The sequence below is a fragment of the Lipophrys pholis genome (assembly GCF_963383615.2).
Source record: "Lipophrys pholis genome assembly, chromosome: 17".
In the NCBI taxonomy this organism is placed as follows: Eukaryota; Metazoa; Chordata; class Actinopteri; order Blenniiformes; family Blenniidae; genus Lipophrys; species Lipophrys pholis.
Window position 1 is genome coordinate 23078494 of NC_137643.1, and position 19595 is coordinate 23098088.

The window sequence follows — 19595 nt, forward strand, 5'->3', positions numbered from 1 at the left end:
AGTGTTGGAAAATCGGGATAATATGACCTCTTTAAAAGGTTAAATTCAGACCACCAAAATAAAACCAATGTTTGATACATGAGAATATTTTAAAGAGATTTGTTTCCTGTTTGATGAAGAGCTCAAAGTAAAATGTTTGTGTAGCATTTCAACGTTTTAGTTTTTAGTTTATTAAAAGAAAATGATAACCGAAGGTGAGCTTGATCGCACTTTCAATCTTTGACATTGGAGCGACTCTATTTAAGAAATCTTCATATAATTTCATGTGTGTGTGACGACTCAGCATTGAAACTGTCGGACCGTTCGAGTTGAAGGAAACATTTCATACATTTTAGTATAAAAACGACGCTTCACTGCTCAAACTTTCAGCCTTTCAGGCTGTAAGTACGTCTGGTGTCATCATCCTGCTGCCCTCCCGGTGGCAGGGACGAGTCCGTCTGCTCCTTCCCTGCACCACCTGCTGGTCCGGAGGGGTATTACAGGCTAGCGGCTTAGCTTTTCAGCACCATGACCAGAAGGCTTTGGGAAAAAATTGCATTTTTTTTTTTCTTTTTTACAAAGGTTGTTACACACACACACACACACACACACACACACACACACACACACACACACACACAAAAAGCCATAAAGCTTGTGTATGAGCTTTCTGCTTCTGCACTTTATCGAGCAGCTGCACCGTTTCCTCCGTGACCTCAGAACCTTAAAACCGTTTGTATCTCCAGAACTTTTAACTTTCTGTCAACAGCACAATAAAAACAAACAGTTCCACAAAAGTTTGCACGTCACTGTGTTTACGTCCGTTTCTTCCGTTTGGAGCTGCTTTACGTTTCCTTCAGTTATCCCCGTTAAAACCCAAACCAAGAAGTAACTTAGAAAATTCCTGTTCTTTGAGACTGGAGCCTTTAGTCGTCCCTCTGAACAAATAAAAAAAAAAATAGAAATATAAATTAGTTTTCATTTGTATCATATTTGATGTTTTTGACAAAACCAACATCAGTGGAACCGGCAGGATTGAAAATGAACATTTCACTTATTTTGACTCATTTTGTGCTTCCTAACATTTTTATCTTCGATGGTGGAAAGCCTGAAACCAGTTTAAGTAAAAGTGGCCTGTTGCATGAGTCTCTGTGGTGTTTCCCATGTTGGGGAATGATCAAGGCCATCATTCCTCACGTCGGGAACCCCACTGGTTTTCTTCTTGTGGGAGGGTGTTGATGTTCCTTCTGGGCAGGATAATGGTCTGCTCCACCTTTTTGCTTTCACACTGGTGAGGGATTTGCGAACCGAAGCCTGAAACCTTCTCGGGGGGGGGGGGGGGGGGGGGGGGTTCCTGCTTGGGATCCAGTTATTCCAAGTCTCTCTTGCAGCTCATCAATACATTGATTACTTCCACTGTAGCAGTTTGCCACCTAATATATAAACGAACCTTTGGGATCTGAAGCTGAACTTGTAAAGTTCAGAATGCGGGTCAAGAAGGTCAATGCCGCTCATGGACTCGTTTGTGTCGACGACGGCTGTGAAGCTTCTCATCCATCAACACATAAAACAGGTTATTGTATCTTTTGTTTGAATCGGTCAGTTTTTTTGTGAAAATCAGTAAGTAAAAGGAAGTTGCCAGTCGGGGCAGGAATCAACAACCGGCTCCTGTTTAGAACCGATTCCCAGTGTTTCAATTCTTCGGAGTCGTTTGGCAATTTTGTAAAGGATTCCCCGATGGATTCCAGTGGGCCTGAGTGACGTCGCCATCTAAACATCGCCTCGGCAACGTGCGTGGCGACGCCATTCACCCCTACAGTCAGCAGGAAACGTGGCGGCCAAGTGGCACAAACGCCCAAAAGTTTGGTTCATTTACACGAGAAAGGACGACAAACAGGGCAACTTGCAAAGTGGATATTTCACCAGGAAGAAAACACGACCAATATGCAGGAACATTTGCACACCGCTGCGAGAACTTTGAAGGATTTGTGTTTTTGAAACTCAACATAGCAGCAGCGTCAGCGTCAGCAGCAGCAGCAGCAGCAGGTCCTCTATTCATCCTGCAGGTTTCAGTTCCAAATGAGAATAAGAGAATTGATAAAGAACCAAATAATTCAGCAGAAATGAAAATGGAATCCAAATTGTAAAAATCATGTCCAATCCCTGGTTACCAGCAACGATACCATGGCAACCATGGCATCGTCACGATACACGAAGTTGCGTATTCTAAATGTGTGGTGTCCCAAACTATGGGATTTAAACATTTAATCAGTTAATTTGAAAAATGAAAAGACTGTTGCTTGAAATGACAATTTCCTGATTTATAGTTACATGATCTTATAAACCCGCTGTATCAAATATATACACATTTTAAACAGTTTTACTAAAACATGAAATACAAAGTATTTTCACATTGCATCAACTGAGTCACTTGTTTCAGTAGAAATCAGTGTTTTTCTTACTTTCACCTTTTGAAAATTAGAAAAAAGAAAACCCCACCACCGTCTCAATTCTTAAGTGGCATCGTTGTAGATTTACTGGAGAGCCGTCAGGCCAACTAATGACTGCCCCCTTGTGCATAATCTGTGCACTGCATGTAAATAATTGTATACAATGAATTTTTAAAGAAAATGTATGGTGTCATTTTAGTGCCAAAAACCCCCAAGCACATAAAAACTAATCACACACAGTTAGACCACTTCCTGTACGCTTGCTGTGGATTCTGAGATTTCTGCGCCGTGATGTTGAGTTTTGGCACTTTAGGGACGGGCCTCGTAATCCCCCCCTCCTTTCTCCTAATCTGAGTTGATTGCAGAAAAGCACACAGTAATATTAATTCTATTGATAGTCTGTCATTTATAGTTCTACTAAAATGACTAAACTTGTAATTATAACATCAATAATAGGCCCATATGATAATCCTGCGGTCCTCACGAATTAGCAGATTGAAGTGGGTTCAGCTGGACTCACTCTAGTGTAAAGGAGCACAACAGCAGATGGTGGAAAGATGAAGAGTTCCACATCGCTGCATACGTTCTACATTTACATATGCAAATGTTAAAAATATATATTTTTATTGATGTAATTGCAAGTATAGTCAGTTTAGAAGAGATATAATTAATAACAGACTAATAGAATTAATGAATAGGGTTTAATATTACTTAAAAAAAAAGATTTACGTTTCTACAATCAACTCAGATTAAGGAAAATTAGGCGTTGACCAGGCGTCAGTTTAGCTGGCAGTTAAAAAGAAAAACAACCATTCTCCATACCTCGGTCCCAGAATAAAATCTAAAGAAATCTGAGGGATAACTGTGTGAGACTTACTTTGTTCAGCCATGATGGCCTAATAAACGTTTTTTCTTCCAGGACACAGCCACTTGCTTTTCACTGTGATGACCCGCCCTACTGTACCTCTGATTGGCTCGGAGCGGGAACAAGTGATGTTTACAGTGACCAATCAGAGAGGAGGGGGATTATTAAGTCACCTACGCAAGGCCCGTCCCCAAAGTGCCAGAACTCAACATCACCACACAGGAATCACAGAAAGCGTACAGGAAGTGGTCTAACTGTGTTCCATTAGGCTTTATGTGTTTGGGGGGGTTTTTGGCACTAAAGTGACACCATAGAATTCCACACCGGTGACGTAGAAGGTTCAAAGTCATGGACCAATTATAAGTTTTCAGGTTTAGAAATATCAAGTTCAGGATAACATATATCTTCACCCAAAATATAGAAACTAAAATATATATTCATGAGAAATGGTCATTCTGGCACATGATTGAAATAAAATATGAAGTCTGGAGAATTTAAAAGATTTTCTCAACTTAACTTTATAAAGAACAACAGAATCGAGTCATTTGTACGTAATGAATGTAAACCGGTCCACCATGAGCCCTGTGGAACCCCACAGCTCTGGAACCAATGGTTTCTAGTTTAGACGTGTTTGGGTCCAGATTGTGGAACGTGCAGCGCCAAGCGTGAAACGTAAACAATCTCCTGCTAAAGTGACGACATGAAACAAACGGAGACGGAGCGTCGGGGTTTGAACTGCCGTTCTTTATTTGACACAAAAAGGGAAGTCGGGGTTTTTACTTCTTCTTGGACACACCGACGGTGCGACCGCGGCGGCCGGTGGTCTTGGTGTGCTGGCCGCGCACACGCAGACTGCAGGAGGAGAGAGAACACAGTCAGACTGGTGGGGTTCTAAACACAAATGTTCCTTCAGGCCTCCTGATGGTGGCCTACAGACTACAACTCCTACAACCTGCTAAACCACAATGTGGAGTTCAAGTTTTGTCCAGGACGGGCTGCAGCTCCAGCCGTGAGTGAGTGAGTGAGTGAGTGAGTGAGTGAGTGAGTGAGTGAGTGAGTGAGTGAGCGAGTGAGACGTCTCACCCCCAGAAGTGCCTGAGTCCACGGTGAGCCCTGATCTTCTTCAGCCTCTCGAGATCTTCTCTAAGCTTGTTGTCCAGACCGTTGGCGAGGACCTGAAAGCAGAGCGGAGACCTCAGACATCGTGTCGCGCAAAGCGTTAAAGACGCCTCACAGACAGCCCGCGGTGGGCGGGGCCTCAAAGACAGGCCCGCGTTGGGCGTGGGCCTCAACGACAGCCCGCGGTGGGTGGGGCCTTAAAGACAGGCCCGCAGTGGGCGTGGCCTTATAGACAGCTCGCGGTGGGCGGGGCAGAACGCTCACCTGGCTGTATTTGCCGTCTTTGACGTCCTTCTGCCTGTTGAGGAACCAGTCTGGGATCTTGTATTGGCGAGGGTTCTGCATGATGGTCACCACGCGCTCCACCTGAGACGAAACAAAAGGAGACGCTGACGTTTCTCTGTTAGGAAGGAGAACGAGCCGACATTTGGGCCCGGCTTCACTACTGAACCCAGACAGTATTTTTGCTGTTGAGGCCAGTTTAAGTTGCAGTAGGTCCATTTCACTGAACAGTTTAATGCAGCGAGACGTCCAGACGTCATTTGGACGGTCAATCTTCAAAACAACACACAGCTGCTCAAAGCCGTCTAACTTCTGTGTGCAGTGGAACCTCGGACTGGGGACCTGGCAAGAACGGATAAATAGTCGAGCGTCGAGGTTTTAACTGTTAACACCTTGATGAGCCGACGGCCTCCAGCAGGGGGCGCTGCTGTGAAGTTTACTTCAAACATGAGGCTCGTGGACCAAAGCCGCAACAAGCTGCAATGAATCCCAGAAACCACCCAGCAAGGTGCTTATATACACATTTCACTGTGTTTTGCAGTAGAAAGTTTAATTGAAATTGACTTTATAACCATTTTTAGTACCAATTGTTTGATCTGGCAAAATTCCTCCCACACACTGTGAGCACAACAAAGAAACACTTTCAAGAGTAACTTCAAAGGTTATTAGAGTATTATTTTACCAGTCCAGCAACTCAAGATGAAACTGGACTGTATGTGACTTCTGAAGTAAAATTTTATTTAGTATACCTCTTTGTATATAAAGTATACATCTTTATATTGGTTCAAGTTATGTGCTTTTAAATAAGTATGTTTCTTCCATAACATTACTTGGTCTTTGGTACGTTCAATATCAACTCGTCCTACAATTTATCCCACGTCACAATGTAGTGTTCAGTAGTACACAACGTAGTATTTAGTCGTCCACAATGCATTACAATGCTCCATTTCCACATTCTTATATTGGATTTTAAAGGTCCCGTGGAAAAAACATTAAAATACAGTAAAAGAAAGCAACCCCCCCCCCCCCCCCCCCCCCCCCGGCTACAGATGCTTTTAAACTCTTTAGGTACGTCAAGGACACAATAAAACCCTCGACGTACATTTGTTTGTAGGTCTGTTAGAAAGGTTGCATCACAACTACTCCACGGATTGAGTCGGAATTATCAGCACAGATGGATTTTAAGCCGTGGAAGATTCCATTCAGTTTTTGGGGGGGGATCTGAAAATTTTTCTTTTCTGAGTCCTGGTCAACCTTTGGGAGACGTCAGAAATCTGATTGCTCTTGTTCCTAAATGTCTTCTGTCTCTTTTAGCCACTCAATGACCTCAATTTGAACCTATTTTTGTTTTTACTTCTGTAGCACTTTAAGATCGCTTAAATAGGAAGTGCGTCACAAATTCTATTAGTATTAGAGATGCACCGATTCAACTTTTCTCCAAAACGAGTAGTGTATGAGTACTCACTGATACCGAGTACTTAGATTTACATTTTTAAAGGCACTACATGGCCCCTTTAACAGAACGCGCTACCGGCTTGACCAGTGTGCCTGAGAGAGCGAGTGTGCTTAAGCATGAAGCTCTACATAAAACTAACTGGCAAATAAATACAAGTGTTCCTCTCAGAATCTGAGTACCTTGTCCGACTTTCCCCCCGGCTGTGAGGCGAGGGATTTAACCGCTCCCCATTGCCCGCCCGTGATGTGCTCGCCTCACCATGCCTTGTAGCGACGTGCCATAAACCTGCTGCTCTGTCTTCAGTGTAGCTTCCTACATAACGAGGATACGGACTCCAGTAGCCGATTAATCTTTTATTTATGTCCAAACCGAACACACAGGGAGGGGCTGCGGTCTGCAGGAGAACTCAACACACACACACACACACACACACCACAATGCCTTGTGTCCGTCTCGACTACGGCAGCCCTTGTAGGTCTAAAGACAGAACACGCACGCTGCTGTAAAGCGGTATCGGTGCATCACTAACTATGCTTTTAATTCTATTTTATAACTGTTTACAGTCTTTCAGTATCATTGATGTAGTCAAGGTAATCAATGTTCACCGTGCACCGTGAGACATATAGCCTTTAATCTGAAGTTAAACCTGCCTCTGACCAGGTTTAATTTACGTCTTGATTTAGACCTGGATTAGCTCTAGTCTCCCTTCAAGATAGGAGATTATTTAACTAAAGTCTGAGACTATTTTAATCCACATCTGAGAAAGCCATTTCAGTAAGGCCTGGTTTAAAATGTGATTTAGTCTAGAGCTAGGCTTAATCCCTGAACATGAAACCAGAACTTGAAGTCCACAGTTGTCGTCCAAGTACCAGGAACTACAGGAACGTCACACCGAGACTCTGTTTACACGACAATGTTTCAAGTGGAAATACATCTTTTCACTTTTCCAAGAAAACATTTTGAAAACTTTGTTTCCATGGAAACAGCAGAAACACTGAGAACGATGTAGTTCTGATGTTGGGCCACTAGTTGGTACTGTTTGTTTCTATAATGAAACCACACACATTAGAGATGCACTGATCCACATTTTTTCACTTCTTATCAAACCCCGATACCCGAAATTGCATATCTGCCGATACCGATACTGTTCTGATACCAGAGCTGTTTGGTTTAATGTTACGATCATCATTACTGTTGATATAATAAACTAGTTCTGTCTTTCAAACCTCAGAATCACTTTAATAATCCTGGAGAAATTATTTAGCGACGCAGCACAAACAGAACGTTTCCAGCACTAATACAGAACAAATGATTGGGACTATTTTCACAGAGTTTTACGTGGAGTAGGACGCAGCTTCACGGAGGTGTGAATCAACTGCTGAGCTGCTTTTCATTGTTTTGATGCCGCGGTCAGCGGCGTTCTCCTCGGAGAGCTGGCGTTTTAGAACGGCGACACCTGGATGGAAGCATCCACGTTGCTGCGTTGCTTTGTGGTGTTTTGAGTGTAAAATCCGTCCAAACAGCAACATGTTGACATGAAAAGTCGGATAGCCACAGTGCTACTTCCCTAGCCTGCTCGCTGGCTGCAAACTGTGGAATGGATTTCCTGACTCATTCCTCCTGGTCTCATTGAGACCCGCCTCCCTTCAGGAAATCCAGTCCACAGTTTGCAGCCAGCGAGCAGAGCAGCAGCAGGGAAACACTGTGGAGTCATTTCAGTAACAGTGAAGCAGACGAGGATCATGGATCAGAAATCTCCACAGGATGGATCGGATATTCACAATCCGTGAATTACGTTGATATCAGAACCCGATGCCAATACTTAATCGGAGTTTTACGTGGAGTAGGGCACACCTTACTCCACGTAAAACTGTGAGACAGTCCCGTAAAATAGTGCCAATCATCTGTGTTGTTCGAGCTGGAAACCTTCCGTTTGTGCTGCGTTGCTCAAGAATTCCCCAGCCGGGATTAATAAAGTGATTCTGAGGTTTTAAAGACAGAACTAGTTTGTTATAAGACGATGACGTCACGCAGACCCCCACATTGTCCACATGGAACAAAAATACTTTGTACTGCTTCCTTATTCTGATCTTATACTAACCTCAAGTTGTCTTTTGAGAGAATACATGTATACATTCATACATTACTGGAGAGAGGAGTTTATTTCAGCCTCATATAAAACCAACAGTAATGATAATAATATTAACGCAAACAAGAGTTCTGGTATCAGCAGCGATCCAAAATCGGGTATGGGGATTGGATCAGAAGTGAAAAAACGTGGCTCGGTGCAGCCGACCAAGTTGGATTGTTATTACGGTGACTGTCAAAATAAAACTAAGTCCCGGGAGAATATGGACTGGGAGTCATGGCCCCACGGGGGAAACGAGGTTCTGATTGTCTCTACTGAGCATGTGCACAACTACTAGTTAATATGGCCGCGGAGACCAGGAGAGGAGTTTCCGTCAGCTTTACAGAGATGGAGACAGGAACGTTTCCAGTCCTGTAAACACGCCTCCAAAACACTACAAAGTTTAGTGTCTTCACTTGAAAACATCATGGTGTAACCGGGTCCTGAGAGAGTCGCCGCTGGAGAAGTGGAATGTTCAGCTCAGACTGTTGGCGCCGTGTGAGATTCTGTAAACATCTAAACAAGAGTGTTGTCTGGTCGCCCCTCACCTCCTCCTCCGTCAGCTCCCCCGCCCTCTTGTTCAGGTCGATGTCGGCCTTCCTCAGGACCACGTGAGCGTATCGTCTGCCAACACCCTGAAAGCAGAACCGACGTTACAACCGGCCACTCGGCGAAAACGACAAGCTGCCCACACACCGAGGTCCGAGCGCCCGGCTCACCTTGATGGCAGTGATGGCGAAGGCGATCTTCCTCCTGCCATCGATGTTCGTGTTGAGAACACGAAGAATGTGCTGGAACTTCTCAGGAATGACCAGAGACTGAAACACAGCAGATCAGACACACTTCAATCAGAGCGGGTTTAGCCACACGAATCACACTAAACGTGGAGGAAGGTAATCTGACTTTATAATCTACGTTTAGACAAAGACGCACGCAGGACGTCTCAGATCTCAAATCAAAACCCGTCAACTACAACTAAAAAGCATTCTCACCTTTAAACAGCGGTATAAAACCCATTATTCTCCACTCTGACAGATTAAAGACATCAAAACCCAACACTATATTAAACCTTCATATCAGAACATCAACAGTTCCTCTGAGATAATCCACCAGCTGTAACAGTCTAATCTCCAGGGAACATTTCAAACAAGGAAAAAAGAAGGCATACATCCTACCCGACCCTTCTCCTCATGTTGTTACAGCTCCATTCATTTCTTTAATCTGACTCACGTGAACCAAAGTCAACGTTTAAGTCTTCACCTCAACCAACATCTCAAATTAATGAACCGAGAGAAGAAGCGGAGATCTCCAATCTGCAGCCAGATCTTCCAATTTAATCTCACACTGGTATGCTAATGCTAGTTAGCGCACACAGCTAACTATGTACATTTCTGTGTATTTCTCCAAATGGTGTTTTGTAATATCACCTGACGGATTACCGCTACTACTTAGACAAGGAGTTATTTAAAACTTCTCCATAAGTGTCCGAAAACGTGGTTAAATGATGAGATTATGGCCGAAAGCGGTCTCTACACACAGGGACCAACTTTACACATTTCTGCACTGTGGCACGGTCATTTCACAACAATCCTTCACGTGACCGCTCCCCCGAGCTGTGTAACGTTCATGTTCGGAGTGGAAGCACCAAAAACGGCAGATTAAAACAGGATGGCTGCAGATTATCAAACGATTCCAGCTCGGTTGTGAATGTTCTCTCACCATCTTGGTAGAAGGTTCCGCGTGAAGAGGAAGTTGCTGAGTTCTCGCGAGAGTTTCAGGCTGTCGGAGACCGGAAGTGGACCCGACGTCAGCAGAAGACGATGAGATGAAAACATCTCGTTCCTGAGCGATTTCATTGACTAACTCGGTGGATTTTAGTGCGTTTCTGGAGTGTTGCTGCAACCATGGCAGAGGGAGCCACCGCAGTCCGGCCTGCGGAGGGAAACAGAGCAGAAGAAGTGTTTTTACATGACGAGGTGAGACGGAGACACGCAACTGAGAGACTGCTGGACATGGAGGAGGAAGACACGCATTGACAGCTAGAAAACAACAGTGAAAAACATACGTACACACTTAGAGACACACAGAATGTGTGTGTGTCTGTCTGTCTGTCTGTCTGTCTGTCTGTCTGTCTGTCTGTCCCCGTCCTCTCTCACTCTGACCTGGTTCTCCTGCAGAAGAGTGAGGAAGACATGGCCCAGCTGAACCTTGGAGATCTGGACCTGACCACAGATGAGTTCATCCTGGACGAAGTGGACAGTGAGTGTCTCCTACATGAGCGTGAAAGAGTTAAGCCTCAGTCTGATGCTCTGTCTCTGTCTCTGTCTCCTGCAGTTCACATCCAGGCTAATCTAGAGGACGACCTGGTGAAGGAGGCTCTGAAGACGGTGAGAAGATCACACTGAAGACATGACGAGACAGGAAGATGCTCTATAATCTGGATGTTGGCGGAGGGAGATGCTCTATAGTCTGGAAGTTAGTGGAGGAAGAAGCTCTATTATCTGGACGTTAGAGGAGGAAGATGCTCTATAGTCTGGATGTTAGTGGAGGAAGAAGCTCTATTATCTGGACGTTAGAGGGGGAAGATGCTCTATAATCTGGATTTTAGTGGGGTGCTCTATAATCTGGATGTTAGTGGAGGAAGAAGATCTATTATCTGGATGTTAGAGGAGGAAGATGCTCTATAATCTGGACGTTAGTGGAGGGAGATGCTCTATAATCTAGACGTTAGAGGAGGAAGATGCTCTATAATCTGGATGTCAGTTCTGCAACTAGTCTCAGAGAAAGCTAATGATAAAGTAGATTACTTGTAACTTAGTTACTAAAATGTTTCCAGGGTGTGGACCTTCGTCAGTACTCCAAGCAGGTGGAGGCGGAGCTTCAGAGGATCGAGCAGGTGTCCATCAGAGACTGTATCCTTCAGCCAGTAAAGGGTTAAATAATCCCGTCCTGGATTAGAGCAGGGGGATTGAGTTCTGCGGGGCTGCACAGTTTTCCTGAGCGTCAGACTCTCAGACATCAAAGAGAGTCAGAACATCGCTCTGCTGCACAACCAGATCACCGCCTGCGACTCCATCCTGGAGGTGAGCTCCCACAATGCACTGCACAGAGGCGTCGGGCCCACGGACCCTGAGCGTGTGTGTGTGTGTGTGTGTGTGTGTGTGTGTGTGTGTGTGTGTGTGTGTGTGTGTGTGTGTGTGTGTGTGTGTGTGTGTGTGTGTGTGTGTGTGTGTGTGTGTGTGTGTGTGTGTGTGTGTGTGTGTGTGTGTGTGTGTGTGTGTGTGTGTGTGTGTGTGTGTGTGTGTGTGTGTGTAGCGGATGGAGGGCATGCTGAGCGGCTTCCAGAGCGACCTGTCCTCCATCAGCAGTGAGATCCAGACGCTGCAGCAGCAGTCCGTCAGCATGAATGTCCGGTTGAAGAACCGCCAGGCGGTGCGGAGTCACCTCAGCCAGCTGGTGGACGAGCTGGTGGTGCCCGGCGCCATGATCTCGTAAGTCCCACCGCTGCACCTCCCCGCACACCAGTGTCATGACGTCCGCAAGCGTGTTCAGTCAACAGAGCAGCATGGCTGATAGGAAGCTCTGGAGAGGCTCCTGGTTTCAGAACGCGATGCCGATTGTGCTCGCTGAAATATTTGTGACGTGAAGTGCCAGGCCAGCGGCGGGAATATCTCTAATCTGAGGAAGCTCCTGCTACGGAGATTACTCAGTTTAGACGTATTTGCCCTCCGTGGAGCCCATCACATAATGCTTCCAGAGGGGAAAGGAGTAGGAGGAGCTGGGTTATAATTTGTGCATTATCAAGAAAAAAGTTATGTTATGAAACAACTCCGATGTTACAAAAGAAACTTTATATATTGATAAAAAAAATATTGTGTGTGTGTGTGTGTGTGTGTGTGTGTGTGTGTGTGTGTGTGTGTGTGTGTGTGTGTGTGTGTGTGTGTGTGTGTGTGTGTGTGTGTGTGTGTGTGTGTGTGTGTGTGTGTGTGTGTGTGTGTGTGTGTGTGTGTGTGTGTGTGTGTGTGTGCAGCACCATCCTGGACAGCCCCGTCACAGAGCAGGAGTTTCTAGAGCAGCTCCACGAGCTCAACAACAAGATCAACTTTGCCAAAGAGCTGAGCTTCAGAGAGACGCTGGCCTGCTCCGACATCCAGGACATCGTGGACCGCCTCAAACTCAAGGTCTGTGACACACACACACACACACACACACACACACACACACACACACACACACACACACACACACACACACACACACACACACACACACACTGATGAATGATAAAAGAAGAAAGGATGTGAGGAACTATAATTAAACTTTAACGGTTGGGACCTCCGTTCTTCTCTGCAGGCCGTGACCAAGATCAGAGAGTTCATCCTGCAGAAGATTTACTCCTTTAGGAAGCCCATGACCAACTACCAGATCCCCCAGAACACCCTGCTCAAGTACAGGTGAGGCTGCTCACATCTGTGGACGAGCATACGGCTCAAAGATCCGTTTGAAAGGTATTAACGGAAATAGTTTTAGATTGTAGGATTAAACTGCATTTTTTGACTCATAAATAAAAAAAATTTGATCAATCATCCAAACTGCATTTTAATTTTCTTATACAAGACTGCTTATTCTGTGCTTTAATTAAAATGAAAAAGAAAATGACATTTAAGTTTTAATTTTTAAATTATGCCCCAGCAAATAGTGACCACGAGCATGAGCTGGTCTCCTTTGGTAAAGGAAGCATCAGTGGTTCCTCGGCTAAAGGAGGTTCTAAAGGAAGCATCAGTGGTTCCTAGGCTAAAGGAGGTTCTAAAGGAAGCATCAGTGGTTCCTCGACTAAAGAGGTTCTAAAGGAAGCATCAGTGGTTCCTAGGCTAAAGGAGGTTCTAAAGGAAGCATCAGTGGTTCCTCGACTAAAGAGGTTCTAAAGGAAGCATCAGTGGTTCCTAAGCTAAAGGAGGTTCTAAAGGAAGCATCAGTGGTTCCTCGACTAAAGAGGTTCTAAAGGAAGCATCAGTGGTTCCTAGGCTAAAAGAGGTTCTAAAGGAAACATCAGTGGTTCCTAGGCTAAATGAGGTTCTAAAGGAAGCATCAGTGGTTCCTCGACTAAAGAGGTTCTAAAGGAAGCATCAGTGTTTCCTAGGCTAAAGGAGGTTCTAAAGGAAGCATCAGTGGTTCCTAGGCTAAAGGAGGTTCTAAAGGAAGCATCAGTGGTTCCTAAGCTAAAGGAGGTTCTAAAGGAAACATCAGTGGTTCCTAAGCTAAAGGAGGTTCTAAAGGAAACATCAGTGGTTCCTCGGCTAAAGGAGGTTCTAAAGGAAGCTACGAGCCTCCTTTCCTTTGCTTATTGAGAATTCAGACAGTCCTTATCATGGCCGCCACACAGAACTCTTCTGGGGTAAAAGAAAAGTCGATAGTTACGGAGTTCGGAGGAACAATTCAGACGTACTCCAGGTTTTGTTTCTAGTCTTTGTCACGGTGAAGCAGAACAGGGCCACCCAGTGGTAGACGGAGGTATAACGTCCGCTGGAGGTGGTTTGTTGCAGAGCTGCTGTCTGTCTCTCTCTCTCTCTCTCTCTCTCTCTCTCTCTCTCTCTCTCTCTCTCTTCCCGTCCTCATTGAGTTCCCGTTAGCATCATCCCCAGTCGTTGTTATTTAATCAAACTCCTGATGCTCCCGCCATTCGCCTCCGTCGGACCTGAGAAATGAGGGTAAATTCACGTGTTCATGTAAGACGTTACGATCCGTCACTGTTTGGTCAAACCTGAAGCCTGAAGTGACCTCTTGTCCCAGACCAGTGACCTCTTGTCCCAGACCAGTGACCTCTTGTCCCAGACCAGTGACCTCTTGTCCCAGACCAGTGACCTCGTCCTGTCGGATGCTTCCTTCCAGATTCTTCTACCAGTTCCTCCTCGCCAACGAGCGCACGGTGGCCAAAGAGATCCGAGACGAGTACGTGGACACCATGAGTAAAATCTACTACAGCTACTTCAAGTCATACAGCGGGCGGTTGCTCAAAGTGCAGGTCAGGGATTGAAACTTGCGGCCGCTTCCTTGTGTGTTTCCTGCTCTGAAACGAGGTGTTTGTCCCGCTGCAGTATGAGGAGGTGGCAGACAAAGACGATCTGATGGGGGTCGAGGACACGGCCAAGAAAGATATCCTTCAAATCCAGAACCAGAACACTCCGGCTCAGGGCTCGTTTCCACGGCAACCATTTCAGTGAAAACGTTTGTTTTGTTTTGGGTCTATTGACATGACAACAGAGCTTCATGAAAACGCTTCCACTGTGTTGCTGTGTAAACTGGCAACAGCGGCATGTTATGAAAACGCTCAAACTCTGTCGTCATGGAAACGGCAGAAACTCTGCTCCTGGTCACCACGTTGGGAGTAACTAGTACTTGTGCACATGCTCATTAGAGACAAATCAGAACAATGTTTTCCTCCGTGGTGTCATGACTCCCAGTCTACATTCTCCAGGGACTTGGTACTTTTATTTTGACAGTCACCATAATAACAATCCAACTTGGTACTTGTTAATGTTTAGAGCCCTTTGTTCTCGGCTCCGTGTGTGTTTCATTAGAAACTAACAACAGCACCCACTAGTGGACCAACATGATAACTAAGTCATTTTAGCTGTTTCTGGCGTTGCTGTCTAAACCGACATTATTTCCGAAAAAGTTGCAATAGAAACGTGAAACGAAAACGCAGAAACAAAATGTTTTCACTGAAACATTTTTGAGTAAAAATTTATTTTTGGAGGTGAAAGGTGACTGGTGAGTTGTGTGTGTGTGTGTGTGTGTGTGTGTGTGTGTGTGTGTGTGTGTGTGTGTGTGTGTGTGTGTGTGTGTGTGTGTGTGTGTGTGTGTGTGTGTGTGTGTGTGTGTGTGTGTGTGTGTGTGTGTGTGTGTGTGTGTGTGTGTGTGTGTGTGTGACCAGCTGAACAAAGTCGAGGCTCTTTGACTGCAGGCTTCACGTTTCTTCTCCAAACCGTCGCTAAAGAGCAGGAACACCATCTTCACCGTGGGACAGCGAGGGTCCATCCTGAGTCCTGCTGAGCTGGAGGGGCCCATCCTGGTCCCCCACACGGCCCAGAGGGGGGACAGCAGGGTGAGGCTGCACCCGGTTGTGAACCAATCCTCTCAGTCTCCTCTCAGTCCTCTCAGTCTCCTCACAGTCTCCTCTCAGTCCTCTCAGTCTCCTCACAGTCCTCACAGTCCTCTCACAGTCTCCTCTCAGTCTCCTCTCAGTCTCCTCTCAGTCCTCTGTCTCCTCACAGTCTCCTCACAGTCTCCTCTCAGTCTCCTCACAGTCCTCTCAGTCCTCTCAGTCTCCTCTCAGTCTCCTCACAGTCCTCTCAGTCTCCTCACAGTCCTCACAGTCCTCTCAGTCCTCTCAGTCTCCTCTCAGTCTCCTCACAGTCCTCTCAGTCTCCTCACAGTCCTCTCACAGTCTCCTCACAGTCTCCTCTCAGTCTCCTCTCAGTCCTCTCAGTCTCCTCTCAGTCCTCTCAGTCTCCTCTCAGTCCTCACAGTCTCCTCACAGTCTCCTCTCAGTCCTCACAGTCCTCACAGTCTCCTCTCAGTCCTCTCAGTCCCCTCACAGTCCTCTCACAGTCTCCTCTCAGTCCTCTCAGTCCCCTCACAGTCCTCTCACAGTCTCCTCTCAGTCCTCTCAGTCTCCTCACAGTCCTCTCAGTCCCCTCACAGTCCTCTCAGTCCCCTCACAGTCCTCTCACAGTCTCCTCTCAGTCCTCTCAGTCTCCTCACAGTCCTCTGTCTCCTCACAGTCCTAACAGTCCTCTCAGTCCCCTCACTGTCCCCTCACAGTCTCCTCACCCGCTCCTCCACATGGCTCAACCGCAGAAGAAGAGGAAGGAAGACGTGTCTTTAAGCCATAGTCCAACATGACACCAGAACTTTGTCTTTGTCAGAACTTCATGGTTATAGTGTTTTCTGTCTCCGTCCATCAGTACCCGTACGAGATGCTGTTCCGCAGTCAGCACTACGCTCTGCTGGACAACGGCTGCAGGGAGTTCCTCTTCCTGTCCGACTTCTTCATGGTGACAGGAAACTCTGCGCTGGACCTCTTCAACAGCATCATGGGGAAAACCCTCGGCATGTTTCTGGTACGAGCAGGATTCCTCAGGGGAAGGGGGGTGATGATGATGATGATGATGATGATGATGATGATGATGATGATGTCGTCTTCCTGCAGAAGAGCATGTCCACCTACGTGTCGGACTGCTTCGACAGCATCGCCGTCTTCCTCTGCATCCACATCATCCTGCGCTTCAGAGCCATCACCGCCAAGAGGAGCATCCCGGCTCTGGACAAGTGAGCACACGCCACGCTGTAGACCTCCGCTGTAGACCTCCGCTGTAGACCTCCGCTGTAGACCTCCGCTGTAGACAGTGTGTGCTCATACTGTGTGTGTGTGTGTGTGTGTGTGTGTGTGTGTGTGTGTGTGTGTGTGTGTGTGTGTGTGTGTGTGTGTGTGTGTGTGTGTGTGTGTGTGTGTGTGTGTGTGTGTGTGTGTGTGTGTGTGTGTGTGTGTGTGTGTGTGTGTGTGTGTGTGTGTGTGTGTGTGTGTGTGTGTGTGTGTGTGTGTGTGTGTGTGTGTGTGTGTCAGGTACTGGGAGGCCGTGTTGGAGCTGCTGTGGCCTCGGTTTGAATTCATCCTGGAGCTGAACATCCACAGCATCAGAAACACAGACCCTCAGAAACTGGGAGTGCTGGACACCCGGCCGCACTACGTACGCACGCACACACACACACACACACACACACACTTTCATTCATCGGGACACACAGCACGGTGTGCGTCAGCGTTTGTCTCTGGGTTTCAGATCACACGACGTTACGCCGAGTTCTCGTCGGCCATCGTCAGCATCAACCAGACGTTTCCCAACGAGAGAACCAACGCTCTGCTGGGACAGCTGCAGGTCACACACACACACACACACACACATGATGACTCAGCATTTATTGAACATTCAGGTTAAGTGCGCGCGTGTGTGTGTGTGTGTGTTCGTTCTCCAGGTGGAGGTGGAGAACTTTGTGTTGAAGATGGCAGCAGAGTTTCCCTCCAGAAGAGATCAGCTCATCTTCCTCATCAACAACTATGACATGATGCTCAGTGTCCTCATGGTGTGTGTGTGTGTGTGTGTGTGTGTGTGTGTGTGTGTGTGTGTGTGTGTGTGTGTGTGTGTGTGTGTGTGTGTGTGTGTGTGTGTGTGTGTGTGTGTGTGTGTGTGTGTGTGTGTGTGTGTGTGTGTGTGTGTGTGTGTTGCTCAGTGTAACCTGCAGTGTGTGTGTGTGTCCAGGAGAGGGCAGCAGACGACAGTAAAGAGGTTGAAGGTTTCCAGCAGCTTCTTCTGGCTCGAACTCAGGTAAAAGAAATAAAATCAACTTTTCACCTCATTGATTCTCAATAACGTATCGAACAGCCGCCAACGTTCTGAGCTCCTCCAGACCTGCCCCGGGTCTAGGACCTGCCCTGGGTCTAGGACCTTCCCCGGGTCTGAGACCTGCCTCAGTGTTCCCTCCAATGAAAAATACTCTAAATAAACACATAACAAATGTATATTCAAATTTCATAGTTTAGAGTCTCGTCTAAAAAAAAATTATTGAAATGATTTGAAGTCTGTTTCCTTTATTGGCCTCCATCTTGATCTGAACCCGAGTGTCAGACTCTTCTGGTGACCTCCACCAGGGAGCAGACCAGGACCAGAGGGTCCAGGAGATCCTCAGTGGTTCTGGGGGAGCTGGTGGTTCTGGAGGACCTGGTGGTTCCAGGTCAGAGGTCGACCTCATCATGTGGTTTCTCCTCCAGGAGTTCATCGAGGAGATCTTGTCTCCGCCGTTTGGAGGGATGATCTCCTTCGTCAAGGAGGCCGAGGCTCTAATAGAGAAAGGACAGCTGGACCGGCTGAAGAACGACGAAGGTTCTACACACACACACACACACCAGTTTCTTCTCAGATTGACCACAAACAGTTTCACGTTTCCCCAACAAGTGAAACAAGTTCTTTAACTTTAAACTCTAATTCTGTTTGTTTTCCTCGTTTTGCGTTTGACCTCTGACCTAATCATCCTGTCTGTCTGTCTGTCTGTCTGTCTGTCTGTCTGTCTGTCTGTCTGTCTGTCTGTCTGTCTGTCTGTCTGTCTGTCTGTCTGTCTGTCTGTCTGTCTGTAGCTCGGATCACTCAGCTGGTTCGAGGGTTCTCCAGCACCTGGAAACAGTCTGTGGAGATGATGAGTCAGGACGTAATGAGATCCTTCACCAACTTCAAGAACGGGACCAGCATCATCCAGGTGTGTGTGTGTGTGTGTGTGTGTGTGTGTGTGTGTGTGTGTGTGTGTGTGTGTGTGTGTGTGTGTGTGTGTGTGTGTGTGTGTGTGTGTGTGTGTGTGTGTGTGTGTATGTATTGACCCTGTCTCCCCCCCCCCCTGCAGGGGGCGCTCACCCAGCTCATCCAGTACTATCACGGCTTCCACAAAGTCCTCAACCAGCAGACGTTCCGCAGCCTCGCCGTCCGATCAGAACTCATCAACCTGCATCACCTCATGGTGGAGGTGAAGAAGCACAAGCCCAACTTCTAACACACACACACACACACGCACACGCACACGCACACGCACACACACACACAGATATTTAACCTGAATGTTCATTAAATGCTGAGTCATCAAAGTAAATGTGCAGAATGATTTTCTTGTTACATCTATTTTAAGCAACGGAGGCAAAACACTGCTTCAAATGGACAAAATGACCTCGAGCGAAAACACAGAGACAAACACACACCAGGTGCACAAACAAGAAGAGAAACACTGACTCCCGCTCCTCTTCAGGCTGATTTCATGGTTCTGATGCTCCTGATTCTCTGTTTGTCTGGGTGATCAGTAAAAAAGAGAAAAGAACTTCTGTAGAGACACAAAGGACCAGATGGACACACTGACAGGAAACATGACTAAACAAGCTGCCGAGTGTAGAAAGTGACGGGAAGGAAAGGAAGTGGCTTCAAACACTCAACTGTTCTGAGGAGGGTCTGGACATGTGGACGGAGGAACCAGGTCCTCTCATCCTCTGAGCTTATCATGAAGTCCAGACCTGGACCGGACTGGACTGGACCCGTGTAGGTTGAACATCCAGACACGGATCTGAATGAATGAATGGTTTATTCCTGGTTATAGATTAAAACAGAATCATCAACAAAACTGTCATGTATTTGAACAGTAAAACTTTAGTTAAAGGCCTTTTATGTTTACGTTTCTGTACATGGACCTTCAGAGACGCCGTACCCTTTGTTACGCGTGACG

At 46.5% G+C, this 19595-nt stretch overlaps 2 protein-coding genes across 3 annotated transcripts; one reads left to right on the forward strand and one right to left on the reverse strand.

Annotated features, from left to right (window-relative positions):
* Positions 1–4017: 4017 nt before the first annotated feature.
* Positions 4018–10033, reverse strand: rps18 (ribosomal protein S18). The gene is made up of 6 exons (XM_080485351.1): positions 9999–10033; positions 8999–9097; positions 8828–8914; positions 4678–4779; positions 4378–4469; positions 4018–4146 (listed from the first exon to the last, which is right to left on the reverse strand). Exons 1-6 carry the CDS (start codon positions 9999–10001, stop codon positions 4071–4073), a joined length of 459 nt encoding a protein of 152 aa, XP_080341477.1. The 5' UTR covers positions 10002–10033; the 3' UTR covers positions 4018–4070.
* Positions 10034–10055: 22 nt separating this feature from the next.
* On the forward strand, positions 10056–18985 carry vps52 (VPS52 subunit of GARP complex). 2 transcript variants are annotated; one of them, XM_080485333.1, is made up of 20 exons: positions 10056–10255; positions 10457–10538; positions 10614–10666; positions 11116–11191; positions 11295–11362; positions 11595–11770; positions 12310–12460; positions 12633–12733; positions 14169–14301; positions 14375–14432; positions 15251–15384; positions 16247–16402; positions 16492–16610; positions 16906–17029; positions 17123–17218; positions 17316–17423; positions 17600–17665; positions 18109–18220; positions 18472–18590; positions 18732–18985. In XM_080485333.1, exons 1-20 carry the CDS (start codon positions 10184–10186, stop codon positions 18876–18878), a joined length of 2151 nt encoding a protein of 716 aa, XP_080341459.1. In that variant the 5' UTR covers positions 10056–10183; the 3' UTR covers positions 18879–18985. The 2 variants fall into 2 exon arrangements, with proteins under 2 accessions (XP_080341459.1, XP_080341460.1); XM_080485334.1 differs by having other exon boundaries at positions 10081–10255; positions 10460–10538; positions 18732–18971.
* Positions 18986–19595: the final 610 nt, after the last annotated feature.

Coding starts and splice junctions, on each gene's coding strand:
- rps18 (XM_080485351.1), bottom strand. Junction 4,780..8,827: donor GGGAGCTGACGGAGGAGGAG/GTGAGGGGCGAC, acceptor GTTTCGTCTCAG/GTGGAGCGCGTGGTGACCAT. Junction 4,147..4,377: donor GGACTCAGGCACTTCTGGGG/GTGAGACGTCTC, acceptor CTCCTCCTGCAG/TCTGCGTGTGCGCGGCCAGC.
- vps52 (XM_080485333.1), top strand. CDS start 10,184: ATGGCAGAGGGAGCCACCGCAGTCCGGCCTGCGGAGGGAAACAGAGCA. Junction 10,539..10,613: donor CATCCTGGACGAAGTGGACA/GTGAGTGTCTCC, acceptor TGTCTCCTGCAG/TTCACATCCAGGCTAATCTA. Junction 17,666..18,108: donor TTCTTCTGGCTCGAACTCAG/GTAAAAGAAATA, acceptor TTTCTCCTCCAG/GAGTTCATCGAGGAGATCTT.